Source organism: Lindgomyces ingoldianus (assembly GCF_010093535.1).
Source record: "Lindgomyces ingoldianus strain ATCC 200398 unplaced genomic scaffold BDR25scaffold_46, whole genome shotgun sequence".
NCBI classification, from domain to species: Eukaryota; Fungi; Ascomycota; class Dothideomycetes; order Pleosporales; family Lindgomycetaceae; genus Lindgomyces; species Lindgomyces ingoldianus.
In genome coordinates, this window is record NW_022985207.1 from 43,684 (window position 1) to 56,400 (window position 12,717).

General features: G+C 49.7%; 3 protein-coding genes across 3 annotated transcripts in view; 2 read left to right on the top strand and 1 right to left on the bottom strand.

The window, feature by feature from the left end:
• The first annotated feature begins 6,362 nt into the window (after positions 1–6,362).
• BDR25DRAFT_96881 (uncharacterized protein) lies at positions 6,363–7,371 on the top strand. The gene has a single exon (XM_033699314.1). The coding sequence runs from the start codon at positions 6,528–6,530 to the stop codon at positions 7,119–7,121; it is 594 nt and encodes a 197-aa protein (XP_033541215.1). The 5' UTR covers positions 6,363–6,527; the 3' UTR covers positions 7,122–7,371.
• A 60-nt stretch (positions 7,372–7,431) lies between these two features.
• On the bottom strand, positions 7,432–7,797 carry BDR25DRAFT_242636 (uncharacterized protein; the record flags this gene model as incomplete). The annotated part of the gene is made up of 1 exon (XM_033685789.1): positions 7,432–7,797. A coding segment is annotated over one exon (366 nt), but the record flags the coding sequence as incomplete, so codon positions are not given.
• Positions 7,798–9,151: 1,354 nt separating this feature from the next.
• BDR25DRAFT_96892 (uncharacterized protein) overlaps positions 9,152–12,717 on the top strand; it is a 5,107-nt gene continuing 1,541 nt past the window's right edge. Inside the window, exons 1-3 of the mRNA XM_033699315.1 lie at positions 9,152–10,214; positions 10,275–11,225; positions 11,275–12,670. Of these exons, the coding sequence (XP_033541217.1) occupies positions 9,211–10,214; positions 10,275–11,225; positions 11,275–12,670 (3,351 nt within the window). The 5' untranslated portion in view covers positions 9,152–9,210. The remainder of the gene's footprint in view (positions 10,215–10,274; positions 11,226–11,274; positions 12,671–12,717) is intronic.

Sequence of the window (12,717 nt, forward strand, 5' to 3'; positions counted from 1 at the left end):
CGGCTCTAGCCTAGAGGGCACTAGTACGTTATTACCTAAGCGCTTCCTTGGTGATGGCTTAACTCCTCGTAGCCCTTACATGCCTCCTGCTCCGCTATCCGGCGTAGTTGTTACATATCCCCCTGATTATAATTTGTAGTAAGCGTTCTTAAAGTCTCTTCTTTAAGTGTTTAAAGTCCTTTTGTTGGCGAGTGAAGCAGAGCCTGCTGTTATGTGGGGTTAGTATTGAGCGTCTCTTTTCTACTATTGTCTCTGTGGTTCTGAGTTCTTATCTTCTTTCTTGCTCTAGGCGGCCTGTTGCTATTGCGTACCTAACTGTCATCTTTACTGTGTTAATGTCCGGCGACCATTCTGCTAGGTCTGCTGGTGCCTTTCCCCCTAGAAAGAAGGAGAGGTTTCCTCTTCTAGTCTCTGTTTGCTGAAGCATTTGTATTTAGAGTGTGTCCCATCTTCAGCATTAGAAGAGGAAGTGCTGAATAGTTTCTTCTGCCTGACCACATATGCACATGTTTGAGTCTGCAGCTCCTATTTAGTACAGGTATGTGTTTAGCTGTGTCATCCTAGTTTGTAATTGTGCTAGTATCTTTGCTTCTTGCTAGGTTAGGGCGTTGTAGAGCTTCTTAGTGTGTTTCCCTAGTAGAGCTATGTCCATCTTGCGCGAGTATCTCCCTACTCTTGTTAGTAAGTCTTTTCTCTGTCCCTAGTTTCTTACTGTGGTCCTGGTTACTGTTAACCTTGCTTGGTAAAAGGGTCTAGTTGGCACGCTGCTGTCTGCTGTGGCTTTCCTTGCTGCTTCCTTAGCCTTCTTTACTAAATTGTTGCTTCCTGCTGGGCACCATACCATACGTACAGAGCACCGCCTTTCCCTCAGTGCCTGAGTCGCGTTGTAGATCTGTTCGATGCTGGCTTGGCCGGACTGATCCCGCGGTTGGCGTATTGCCTGTATGGCCGCTTGGCTGCTGGTGAGAATGATGACCTGGTCCGCCGTCTGGCATGTCAGGAGGGAGGTCAGCGCTGCCGCCATCGCTGCCAGCTCCGCTGTGTAGGGGTTTTGCTCCGTCCTGGGTCCTAAGGTGAAAGACGAGGTAGCAGCTTGAGCGGGCGCTCCCCTCCGCGTGTCGTCTATCGCCCCTCCCATCCCTACCATACCAAGCCGGACGGATGCGCTTGTTGCAATTCTAATACTGTTACACTAGTTAGCTAGTGTTATAGCCTTTGCTTAGTCTAGTTTAATTGTTGCTAAGATGCGACAGTCTTATAGCTGCACACTGTGCGGATTAATTGTTTCTATCTAGTTAGTATTAAGCCCCTCTAGCCATTCTGCGATCTTCTGCAGCGGTGATCAAAACTGTTAAAAGCCTGCAATATAGAATTTTAACATAGGGTTTGTCCTTAGCAGCGTGTGGACATTAATCCACATCTTAATAGCCCTTACTGTGTGGCGTTCATGCACTGTCTGTAGACTCGCTTCCGCCTCTGCCACGGCCGCAGCAACTGTCTAGAAGCAGCCTATAACAGCTTAAGCTCCTATTTTCTGTATTCTGTTCATCGCTCCCATTAAAATCATGCCGCACGCGTGCATCCATACACTCGATGCGTAGTCTACCACTGGTGCTACCGTTGACTTAAAAAGCTGCTGGGCTGTAGCAGAGGAGACCATCTGTAACCGCCTTAGCGCTAGGGCTGCCCTTAGGCCCCTTGCTGCCGCCCTTGCTATGTGCTGTTTATATCTCAGCCCTGCATCTATAATAACGCCTAGGATTTTAGCTTCTGTTGTTAGTTTAACTAGCTGTCCTTTAACACTTACTAGTCTTGCGCTTGTTTTACCTCTATTCCTTATAAAGTGTATTAGGGTAGTCTTGTCCCTCTTAAAGGTTGCCCTGCTTCTTTTCTCCTACCTTGTTGCTCTTTTAATAATGTTTTAGAGTTTTACATAGTTTTCTTTAGCTAAGGGTCCTATTACCTAAGCGTTGTAGTTGTCTATAAAGGCAAATAAACTGCTATAAGCATTAATCTAGTGTTAGACTAGATTAGCGTTAAAGAAGAGGAATAGAATTAGAGAAAGGGGGGATCCCTGTGGGAGCCCTGCCTGGGGCAGCGGTTTCTCCTCGGACGTGTAGCTGTTGACTGTAATAGTTGCTGTATAATTGGAGCAAAAGGCGTCTATCCATTGTACTAGGCCTGGTGGTATCCCTCTGGCACAGAGCCTCTGGGTTAGCCTGTCTTTGCATACTCTGTTGTATGCCCCTTTTACGTTAAAGCTCTATACTTGTCTTTTCTGCCTGCTGTTCTGCTTTTGCCTTATTCCTCTAGTGCGTATATACCCTTTGCAACTGCGTAAGGTCTGCAGTCTACTATCTTTTTGCATACAGCAAGGGCCTAGCTCTTAGGGTTAGCTTGTGGACTGCCTCTATTGCTGCTCCCATCAGCCTATCTGTCTGTTGCTGTACACTGCCCCCTATTAGTTTAGCTTTAAGCGTCTTCTTAACTCTTGTTTGTATTGCTTTCTATAGTGCATTTTTAAATAATAGTCTTGCTTCTGCTTGCTGTTCTAGAGTGTCTACATTAAAGGTTGTTTTAATTACTCTGTGATCTAACCTATGTTCTGTCTTATAGACTTTACAGCATAGTGCTGTACCTGCTAGGTTGTCTAAAGTTAGCATTAAATTAACAGTGCTCTTACTTATTCCTTGCTGCTATGTTTTCATGCCTCTAGGAAGTAGGCTGTGGAGTGAATAGTCTGCTATAAGGTGTATAATAGGGTCTGCTTTGCCTTAGTAAGTGTTTAACACATTATCCCCTCCTTATAATTAGTTGTGTTAGTTGAAATCACCTGCTAGGACTACGTCCACCCGCGTCCTAGTTTAGTCATGTGCGGTTTAGATTAGGGTCTAGATGTAATTTATTGTCTTCTTTAGTGCTTACTTATCTCTTATCTTAACGTAGACTAACACTACTAGGACTGTTTAACTGGGTAGTTGTAGCGTTGCTGCTGTGAGGTCCGGCGACTGTACCAGCAGCTGTTCAGCCTTAATGTCTTTCCGTATCCAGAGCATACTCCGGAAGGGCCACCTCCCGTCCCTACATGCGGTTGGCGTAAATTTGGCCCAGTGGGCGTGTCCAGCTGGTGTTGTGATGATCCTCCCTTCTTTGTTTCTCTACGCATAAGGTTCTTAAATAGCTAATACAGCAAAGTCTTGTAGTTGCTTGTTATTTATTACACTGTGCAGTACCTTATGTCTTTTTCCTGCATTAAGTTAGAATATTTTAAGCGTCCTAGGCATCCTAACTAGGGTATAGCACTTAACAGTTCCTAGAGAAAGATTTATAGGGGCCCCTATAGGGTATGCATTTAGGGACCATCACTTGGCATTTACTGTGGTGGTGTCCTTCGCTAGCGCACCTAGTACAAACCCGCTGCCTTGTGCATGTGAATGCCTTGTGCCCTAGCTGTTAGCATTAGTAGCACTGCAATAGTCTATTTCGCGGTTTAAACAGTCTTGTGTATGCAGATTCTCTGTTAATGTGGAAGTACTGTTCTTATAGCAGCTAGGCTGCATTGCTGCCCTTAGTAACATACACTACTATTAATCTATATGCCTTTCCTGAATCCTTTCTACTTAGCTAGCTGACTTTTGCTACCTGCACCCTGTTTTTAGCCCTAACGGCCTCTAGGGCTCCTGGTTAGATTTGTCCTTCCTCTGACAGCACTGCTAGCTGGTTGGCGTTATCTACCCTGATTAGGAAGAGCTGGTCGCGCAGTATTCTAACTCCCCTAGCTGCTGTCTTGCGGGCTGCCTCTTTAACTGCCTAGAGCTTACTTTTGTCCCTACATATAACTCTGATTTGATTAGTGTTCCTCAGGTCTCTAACCACTGCTGCACATTGCCATTCTGCGCGCTTGTAGTTTGTCTGCATCTCCTCCTTAATGGCTTGTCTAATCTTGCCTAGTTTCGCCTTCTCCCTGTCTACCTTCTTAATCCTAGATGTGTTAATTGTGTAGTAGAGTGTGTCTGTTGTTGTTAAGGGTGCTGTGTTAGTAGAAAGGGTCTGTAGGTTACTAGGCTAGCTGCTTAGGGGCGATTATGCCACGGCAGCGTAAGATGGCGATCTACTAGGCAGCGTATAAGATCTGGCTAGAAGGGTCTCAAATTTGTCTACCATTGCTTTGTTCTCTGCCTTCAGTGCCTCTACCTCTTGGGTGAGTGCCCTTATTGTCTTAATCTAGGTTGCGTGTGTCGCACGTGTCTCACGCGATATCATACCCATGTACTGCACTATTCACTCATTAGGCATAGCTCCTATCTCGTACAGTATATAGTCAGCTCAGAGCTCTATCGAGCTCCTCAGACCTTACAATACACTCATTCCACCTTGTTTGGATCTCGCTCCCTTGTCGAGTCGTTTGCCATATGTCCCCTCCTCAGCTCATGCAAGAGCGTGTTCTCTTTCTATCCGCTCCATTATGGCTACTATCCTGTCTTGGGTCTCTTTGAGTGCTGCGAGCACCACAGCCAATGGGTCTTCCTTCTATCTCGCTCCTGCGCTTCTCTTGGGTATACCTGTTCCTTTGTTATGTCTTGTTCTTAGTCGGCCTTGAGTGCGGGTTGATTGTGGGGATCTAGGGGCCTCTTGGTTGACATTGATCACCTTGTCTGTCCCGCTTCCATCGCTTGAGTTTCCCTGTTGTCTCCTTGTATTCTCCGCCTTGGTCGCCTTGCGCGTCCTGACGCGTGTTCGGGTCAATTGCCGCCCCTGACGCGTGTCCTCCACCTCCGATTCCATCGATTCACGACTCCCCTGGGTCCCGCGCAGTCGTCTCGTCCTCCGGTACTTATCCCCGGTTCTCTAGGAGAGAGGGGGGGGAGAGAGGTAGGGGGGGGGTTTAGGGTTAGGTACCGGTACTTATCTTGCAACCCCCTCAGTCGCCGCAGCTCCGGTCTTCCTGCAGGTCGAATCGTGCAGTCCAGACGCAGGTGGAGTGTGCAGACGGAGGCTGGTACCAAATTCTTTTTCCTTTCTCTCAAAAGTTCCTCAGCTAGCTCCCAAATTCAGGTTTCAATTGCAGCCATGTATGGGATCAATTGCCGACCTAGAATTGATGTGAGCCTAGGAAGCGATGAGAATCCGTGCTTCTAGAACACACCTGCGTCGTTGAACTGGTAAACTTAGTGCTGTCGAAACCAGCCCCGTCGATAGCTAACGTACTGGTAATCCACCACCTGATGCATGCGCTGCGGATTTTCTACCCACCCGCTTTTGAGGCTGTAGAGCTCTGTAGATATTGTATTGTAAGCAGGTGTGATATAGGTGTATTGAGTATAGAACAAGTGGAAGATAAGGACAAAATTTTGTGTGTGTAAGGGGCTGAAAACCTGGTAATCTTTGGTGATACCTGCGGTGCGTATTCAATATGGAGTATAGGTAGCCCGGCACCAATCCGAGGGGCTTCTGGCGGTGAGAAGGGGTTCAGGAACGGAACAGCATTCTTCCAAGGCACCTATAAAGTTTCCCTTACGGAGCTTCTTCTATTCTCTATCGAATTCATCACTGCTATCACTGCAACTCCGGTTCAAGCCTTGCGACCCTTACAACGGCGGGAAAACGTACATGAATTAACATCGTCCTGGCGGGCAATATCTGTATATGAAAAAGATTCTCCTATATTTAGCGATCCGATTGCTGCAATCACAGCCTCAATATCCCCTATTTTGGTGGAGATAGGTGGTGTTGAAGGCGTTGTGTTGATTTATTGATTGATTGATTCTGTCCTACTCGCTCGTTCGTTCGTTTATTCCTACTCGGTTTCAGCCGCGATTCCCGCAGCTATGCCCGGAAGCAAAGGGTTGGCGGACAGCCGACGCTCTGCCGAGTGAATCAGCATCGCCCCACGTCACCATACCAAAGTTATAGCCAGCTGTCCCCTTGCCTTTGCGTAGTCTAGCTTCTATCTACGACTATGTACATTTCGCCTCAAGAAGTGACGTATCAGTCTGTGTTTTTGTTCCTCAATTGTCGTTGCTGTGTGTGTGTGTGCCGTACTCGAAGCCTTGTATTTCGGTACCATTGTGTAAGGTTCGTAGAGGTGCTTTCCCTCATGTGTTGCGACTGCAATACCTTCAGTCTCCCCCTAATGTTCAGCTATCGTTTATGTTCGCTTGCCCTCATGCCCTCAGGGCGAGGATATGTTCTCTGAGTTCTGATGTTCTTTCGTATTGTGATGCCTCCCACTAGGTTCCTATGTGGCCGTGTTTTGTGGTGTGACCTGCCGCCGAACGCAGCGGCAGCGGCATTTCGTCATGACGAAGCTCCACGAGAACGATGCTCCGCTTCGGCGTGCTATCGAGTCTACAGCATGAGAGCTCTCGCGCGAATCTCCTCAGACTTTGTCGGATATGTCGAAGGGGCACCAATTCTTCGACACGGGGTGGAAGCGACAGTGAACGAGGCTGTCTGGTAATCTGCAGTATTGTGTGGCACCGATGGTAGCATGCCGGGTGTCTGTGAAGCGATTTGTGTGAGAGGTGATGCCGTTCCAGTCGAAGGCTCGTCGAAGAGGGACGTCGCAAACTTTGTCGGTTGGCGATGGGCTGACCAGGAAACCCATCAGTGACTGTGGTGTTGTGTGTTGCGACTGTAGAAGAAGTGTTTGGGCTCCGTCGTCACTCTCGTGTTGCTGTTCCGCAGCTCGATGGGCTGTTGCTGCGTTCGACGAACGTGTCATTTTGTGTAGCTTGCTCGCAAATTTTGTCGGTCTGTCCGTGCCGCGGCCGCAACGGTGGCTCTACAGGTACCAAATCAACGCAGAGGGACGCGCGATGGCCTATAGAGTCCGTTGCGGCCACTGGCAGATGTGCTTTGATGCTTTTGTGATGGGCTTTCCAAAAACTGAGTTCTCGCTGTTTGTCGGGTTTCATTCTGTCCTACTCGGTTTCAGCCGCGATTTCTCCGCAGCTAACTATGCCCGGTTCGGCGGGCTTGGCGAACAGCCGACGCGTCCCGGATCATTGCTGACCCATTCCGCCCCACTTTATCCTGCAAAACAGGACCAGCTGTCCCCAGAGGCCTGCCTTCTCTTCCTCAACCACTATCTAAATATGCTGGCGGGCCTATCTAGATAACGGTTCTCATACTAATGTACACTATCTTCTAGGCTTCGTAGAGGCGTTCGCCCCGTCTGTTGCATCCGCTATACCTACAGTCTCCCCCCAGCGCTCGGCTTCATCTACGCGTCTCTGATCCCGACTTGCCTAAGGATCTGCGTCTGTTCCATGTACTCGATGGCTTTGGTAGCTAGTTGTGGCTTGTTGAGGATAGTCCGGAGGTTGTGTCGTCCTAGGAGGCGACCAAATATCCGGTTCCGGAGGCCGTTGTACGTCCTGCAGAACAGGAGGACGTGTCTGTCTTCTGGCTCCGCATTCGCATCGGGAGCTAGTTATATCTGGCACTTTGCGACTGAAGAGGAAGTCTCTCAGTCTGATCTTTTTGATCCTTAACTGTACAAGGAGAGCGCTGTCTCGCTTTCTGAGACCTTCGTGTAGCTTGAGTACTCTTTTTATAGGTGCTGGTGTGTTCCTGAACGTAGCTCAGCCCTTTGTATCTTTCCGCTAGCTTGCTCTCTATGCTATGTCTACTTGCTGTTTGCATCTTCTTCTTAGCGTCGTCTTTAGGAGGATATAGCCTCGGGGGTTCCTCTGCTGTCAGTCCTCTTATGCTGTCTCCTCTCCATCCTGTGGTTTCCTTTGCGGCTATGTCTACGGCCTCGTTACCGGGAATCCCTAGGTGGGCCGGTACCCATCAGATCCGAACTGGTCGTCCTCTATCCTGGAGGTCCTAGATTTAGCGAGCGATCTCCTCTAGAATATAGGCTCCTGTCCGTCCTTCGGCCTTAGTAATAGACTATATAGCGGCCTGGTTTTCTGTGTAGATGGCGACGTTGCGTCTGCTTCTATTCTGTTCTGCGTACTCTTGTGCTACTTACAGTAATAAACTAATCCCATATAGTTCTACTGCGTATACTATTAATGTTGTGGAATGCCCTAGATACGCACTTCGCGTCTGCTCCGTGAACGGGCACACTGCTGCGGCACCGATTCTGTCGTCTATTCCGCTTCCGTCCGTATAGATGTTGAGGTCCTAATCCCTTGCGTCCTCTTTATCATGTCGATTTCGGGCTGTGTCCGCGTCTTTGTCTATGTAGATCACTGGGCCTCGCTGCCAGGGTGGTGTTATGAACGGGGGAATCGGTTCCTGCGTGGTAAGATCCTGCCCCCACTTGTCTCGCGTCTCTGCGTTCGATCGTGTGCGTGGCCTCTGTGGGCTGGAAGCCTACGGTGCTCGCGATGCTTCTGCTGGAGAGGAGTCGAGTGACTGTGTCGGCGTTGTGTTTCCATATCTGCTGCTCGATGGGGAGGAGAAACGCTTCAATGTCGAGTGCGGCCTTTGATGTGGCTTTGAGCGCTCCACAGATGATTCGTGCCGCTCTTACCTGGATGCTCTGTAGGGTGTCAAGTGCCTTTTAGTGTAGGTGTGCTTCGTGCCGTTCTCGTTTGTCTAAATTAAGTAAGCGTACATTATCTGCAGTAGCCCTGTTCCCTTATAGGTTTTCCTTAGATTTATAAGGCCAGCACCTCATTTTGAGTTCCCAAGATTACTTAGGGCATGGACTGTCTTTGTTGCTTTTCGTCTGATCTCTTCTATGTGTGGTTTTCACGTGGGCTTAGTGTCTATCGTTAGCTCTAGGTATTTGCAGGTTGATTGTGGTTTGATCTCGCCCTAGATGGTCTGGATCGAGTGGTTTATATTAATCTTTTTGCATGCTCTCGTGAAGTGTGTCAGCTAGAACTTGTCTGGGGCGAAGATAGACGCATGTGTGCTTGCCCATTGCTGTGCTTATTGTAGAGTTCTGCCCAGGATGTCGCACGTCTTCTCTGTTGTTTCTGCCCATGCCAGGATTGCTATGTCGTCTATGTATCCTGTGGGAAGAACGTTCGCTTCTTGACAGCACATGTCTATGAGGTCGGCATTGTAGAAGAAGGCGTTGTGTTGATCGTACGCGAATGTGCATCAAGTGGGGCTGTACATCAGGCGGTGGATTACGTTATCAATATCGCTCCTGCCGACCAGTTGCTGATCGATTCAACTCACCATCCTCAAACCAGCCGCAACCCTGCGACCATCACGTTCGACCGCGATAAGTACTCGAAACAAATGTCCTCTAATAAAGGCATACGCGACCGTACACTGAACTGTATCGAGTCATTCAACAAGTGTTTAGTGAATCCTACACTTGGCAAGCTCGGCTGGGTCGAGAGATGCCAGGCTGACTTCAATCTCTGGACCTATGGGCTGAAAGCAACTTCGACGGGAAAGTCATCACTCGACTATCGTGTCCGGGAGCGCGAAGACGTGCGCAATGTGATTTGCGATCTCCTCGATGGAATGGCGGAGTCGCTGCACCGTTGTCTAGAGGCGTCGACAGAGCTCGAAGGAGTAGAGGACCTCGAGTTTGACATCAGGACCGTGTTGAAACAGCTTTCTCGCATACATGTCGCGATCCGACGGGCCGGGAATCATTTGCGCCACCAAAGAGCTGATGCTGCGCTGGGAGATGCGCTCGAAACTGAAGATTTCATAGAGTGGAAGGAAGACATGGAGAACCTGATCCTGATGGGCATCGAGAACAAGAATCCAAAACAAGGGCTCGAAGAAGGCCGAAACCCGGGTCATTCTCAGCAGAGGACCTTACGTAACGTTCAAGAACGTCTCATTCGTGCAAATCTGTTACGTCGACATCGAATACAATATGCACGATCAGCTTTGGAGGAAGCCAAACGGAAGGATGCAGAGCGACTGCTCAAGGAGGCCAAGAAGCATGCCATCGAACCCGCACCATCGCAACCGCACGTTGCAACTGTTGTCATCGAACCGGAACGGCTCGAACGTAAGGATCAAGGCCCAGTTGAAGGCCATCCCATCAATAACCCACCATTGAGCGAAAATCAACAAACAGCTACAGATATTCCGTCTAAGTTCAAATTACCACTTGCGAATTCCCGCAAGTCTGGTACGATCATTACGAAGGCGACGCAAACCGGGCGGGAACAGAATTACCCTCGTTGGCACAAAGACTTGGGAGCTTATGGGAATTTTTTGTGCCCGTACTGTGCAGAGCCGCTTTCCAGAGACTACATCAACAATGATATCAGATGGAGGTTCGTGAGACGCATCGACACCTGCATACGGAGTGCTGCGCTAACATCAATTCGTGATAGAGGGCACCTCGCAGGCGATCTGACACCATATGTCTGCATCATGGATGATTGTAAAACGCCAGACTTCATGTTTGTCACTACTGAGGATCTGAACAAACACATTCTTGGGGAACACGGCTGCCATCGTTGGGTATGTAATTACTGTGCAAATGAGGCTGACGAGCTACACCGCAACGACACTTTCATATACGACACTGCTGAAGACTGGGTCAGCCACGTTAAAAATGACCATCTCCCCAACATACCGGTATCACAGCTTGAAGAGCTGTCTCTACTCAGCCAAAGGAGATTTATCCAGTCCATGGAGTGTCCACTCTGCGATGTTGCTGTTTCTACTATACAAACCGAACTAGATGGGCATATAGCAGGTCATCTCCACTCTTTTGCATTAAGAGCGCTTCCTTGGGGACTTTCGCAAGGCTCCCATGGATCTGACACGCCGCGAGCTTCCGCGAGAATAGAATTGGAAAGCTCTTTTGTGTCTTCTAGGTGGGAAAACCTTAGCAACCAATCTGATGTAGAATGGCCGGATCATGACAAGCCGGCGATAGAGAATTGGAGCGACTGGCATGATATGAAAGATGAAGCTGTTATTCGAAAGCATTTTATAGAGAATTGGATGCGGGACATTTCAGACTTCCTCGCATCAGATGAGGAAAAATTTCATCGTGCGGCGCCTGGGGAGGTGCTTCAAGAAGAGTCGACGTACAGGAATCGGAAGATGGCCGAAATCACGAGGATCGCAGATGTACCTGAGAATAACTTCAATATAGATAAGTCGCTGCACGCGGTGCCTCCAGGGAGATCAGAGACCCCGTCAGTCCCTTCCTGCGCCATTCCCTTCCGCCGCGACCCGGACTTCGTCGACCACGGAACGCTGCTCGATCAGATACGCGAGAAATGCGCTGCGCCGGCATCACGGATAGCGCTGGTGGGCCTGGGCGGTGTGGGGTGAGCCAGGACAACCCAAGGCCAGTGCACGTCGCTAACGCCGAGACAGAAAGTCGCAACTCGCCATCGAGCACTGCTATCGAACCGCGGAGGCATCTCCAGAGACGTGGGTGTTCTGGGTCCACGCTAGCAACGCGGCCCGCATTGAACAAGGCTACCGAGACATCGCAGACCAAGTCAGGCTGGCCGGCCGGAACGACCCGCAAGCAGACGTTTTCAAGCTCGTTCATAACTGGCTTTGCAATGAAAAGAACGGCAAGTGGCTGGTAGTCCTCGACAATGCCGATGATGCTGCTGCACTCACTCTGCCAGCAATCAATGACCCGAAGGCAAAGGCGAGCAGCGGAGATAGCGCTTACCCATGGTCTCTCTCGTTGTATCTGCCCCATAGCAAAAACGGCTCGGTGCTGGTGACCAGTCGGACGAAAAGCGCGGCATTGCAGCTAGTGGAGGAGGGCGACATCCTATTCATCGAGCCTATGGACGACGCTAGCAGCCAAGAGCTTTTGCGAACAAAGCTAGGAGAGGAGGTGGACGAGGACCGCACTGCCGAGCTAGCAAGGGCCCTCGAGTTCATGCCACTCGCTCTCGTGCAGGCAGCCGCATACATCCGACAACGAGCACCCAGGTGTTCGGTGCAGCAATACCTAGAGGAGCTCCACAAGAGCGACAGGAAATGGACAGGCCTGCTAGACTACGACGGGGGCCGTCTCCGGAGAGACCTAGAAGCCAAGAACTCTATTCTTATAACGTGGCAAATCTCGTTCGACCATATACTCCAAGCAAGGCGGTCAGCAGCAGATCTGCTGTCGTTAATGAGCTTCTTTGACCGGCAGGGGATTCCTGAGGCGCTTCTTCGCGACCAATATAGGACAGAGAACAGACACGGTGGTGTAGAAGCCATTCATAGAGACAGCGAAGACAGCGACAGCGACAATAACGAATTAGAAGCGAGCGTTGACGACGTGTTTGAAGGTGATATTAACATGCTAAGGAACTACTCGTTTATTTGGGTTACCACCGACGCCAGCACGTTTGATATGCATAGGCTCGTGCAGCTAGCCACGCGGAAGTGGTTAGAAGGGATGGGCCAACTGGAAACATGGAAGCAGCAGTACATCAACAATCTTTGCGCAGCATTTCCAACAGGGAAGCACGAGAACTGGGTCCAGTGTCAGGCGCTCTTTCCGCACGCCAAGTCAGCGCTATTACAGCCGCCTAAGTCTGAGGAATCGCTCCGACAGTGGGCTCTGTTGTTGTACAATGCAGCATGGTATGCGTGGCAGAAAGGAAATGTGGGCGATGCAGAGAAACTGTCAGTAAGATCAATGAAAGTTAGGAAAAAGCTTCTTGGGAAAGAGCATACAGATACGTTAAGCAGTACAGCGATGGCAGGGTTAGCAGCCAAGCTTGCAGGACGGTGGAAGGAGGCCGAAGAGCTGGAGGTGCAAGTGATGGAGACGAGAAAGAGGGTGCTTGGGGAGGAGCATCC

Bases quoted from the DNA above. Each gene is read 5' to 3' on its own strand.
- BDR25DRAFT_96881 (XM_033699314.1), top strand. From the start codon at position 6,528: ATGCCGTTCCAGTCGAAGGCTCGTCGAAGAGGGACGTCGCAAACTTTG.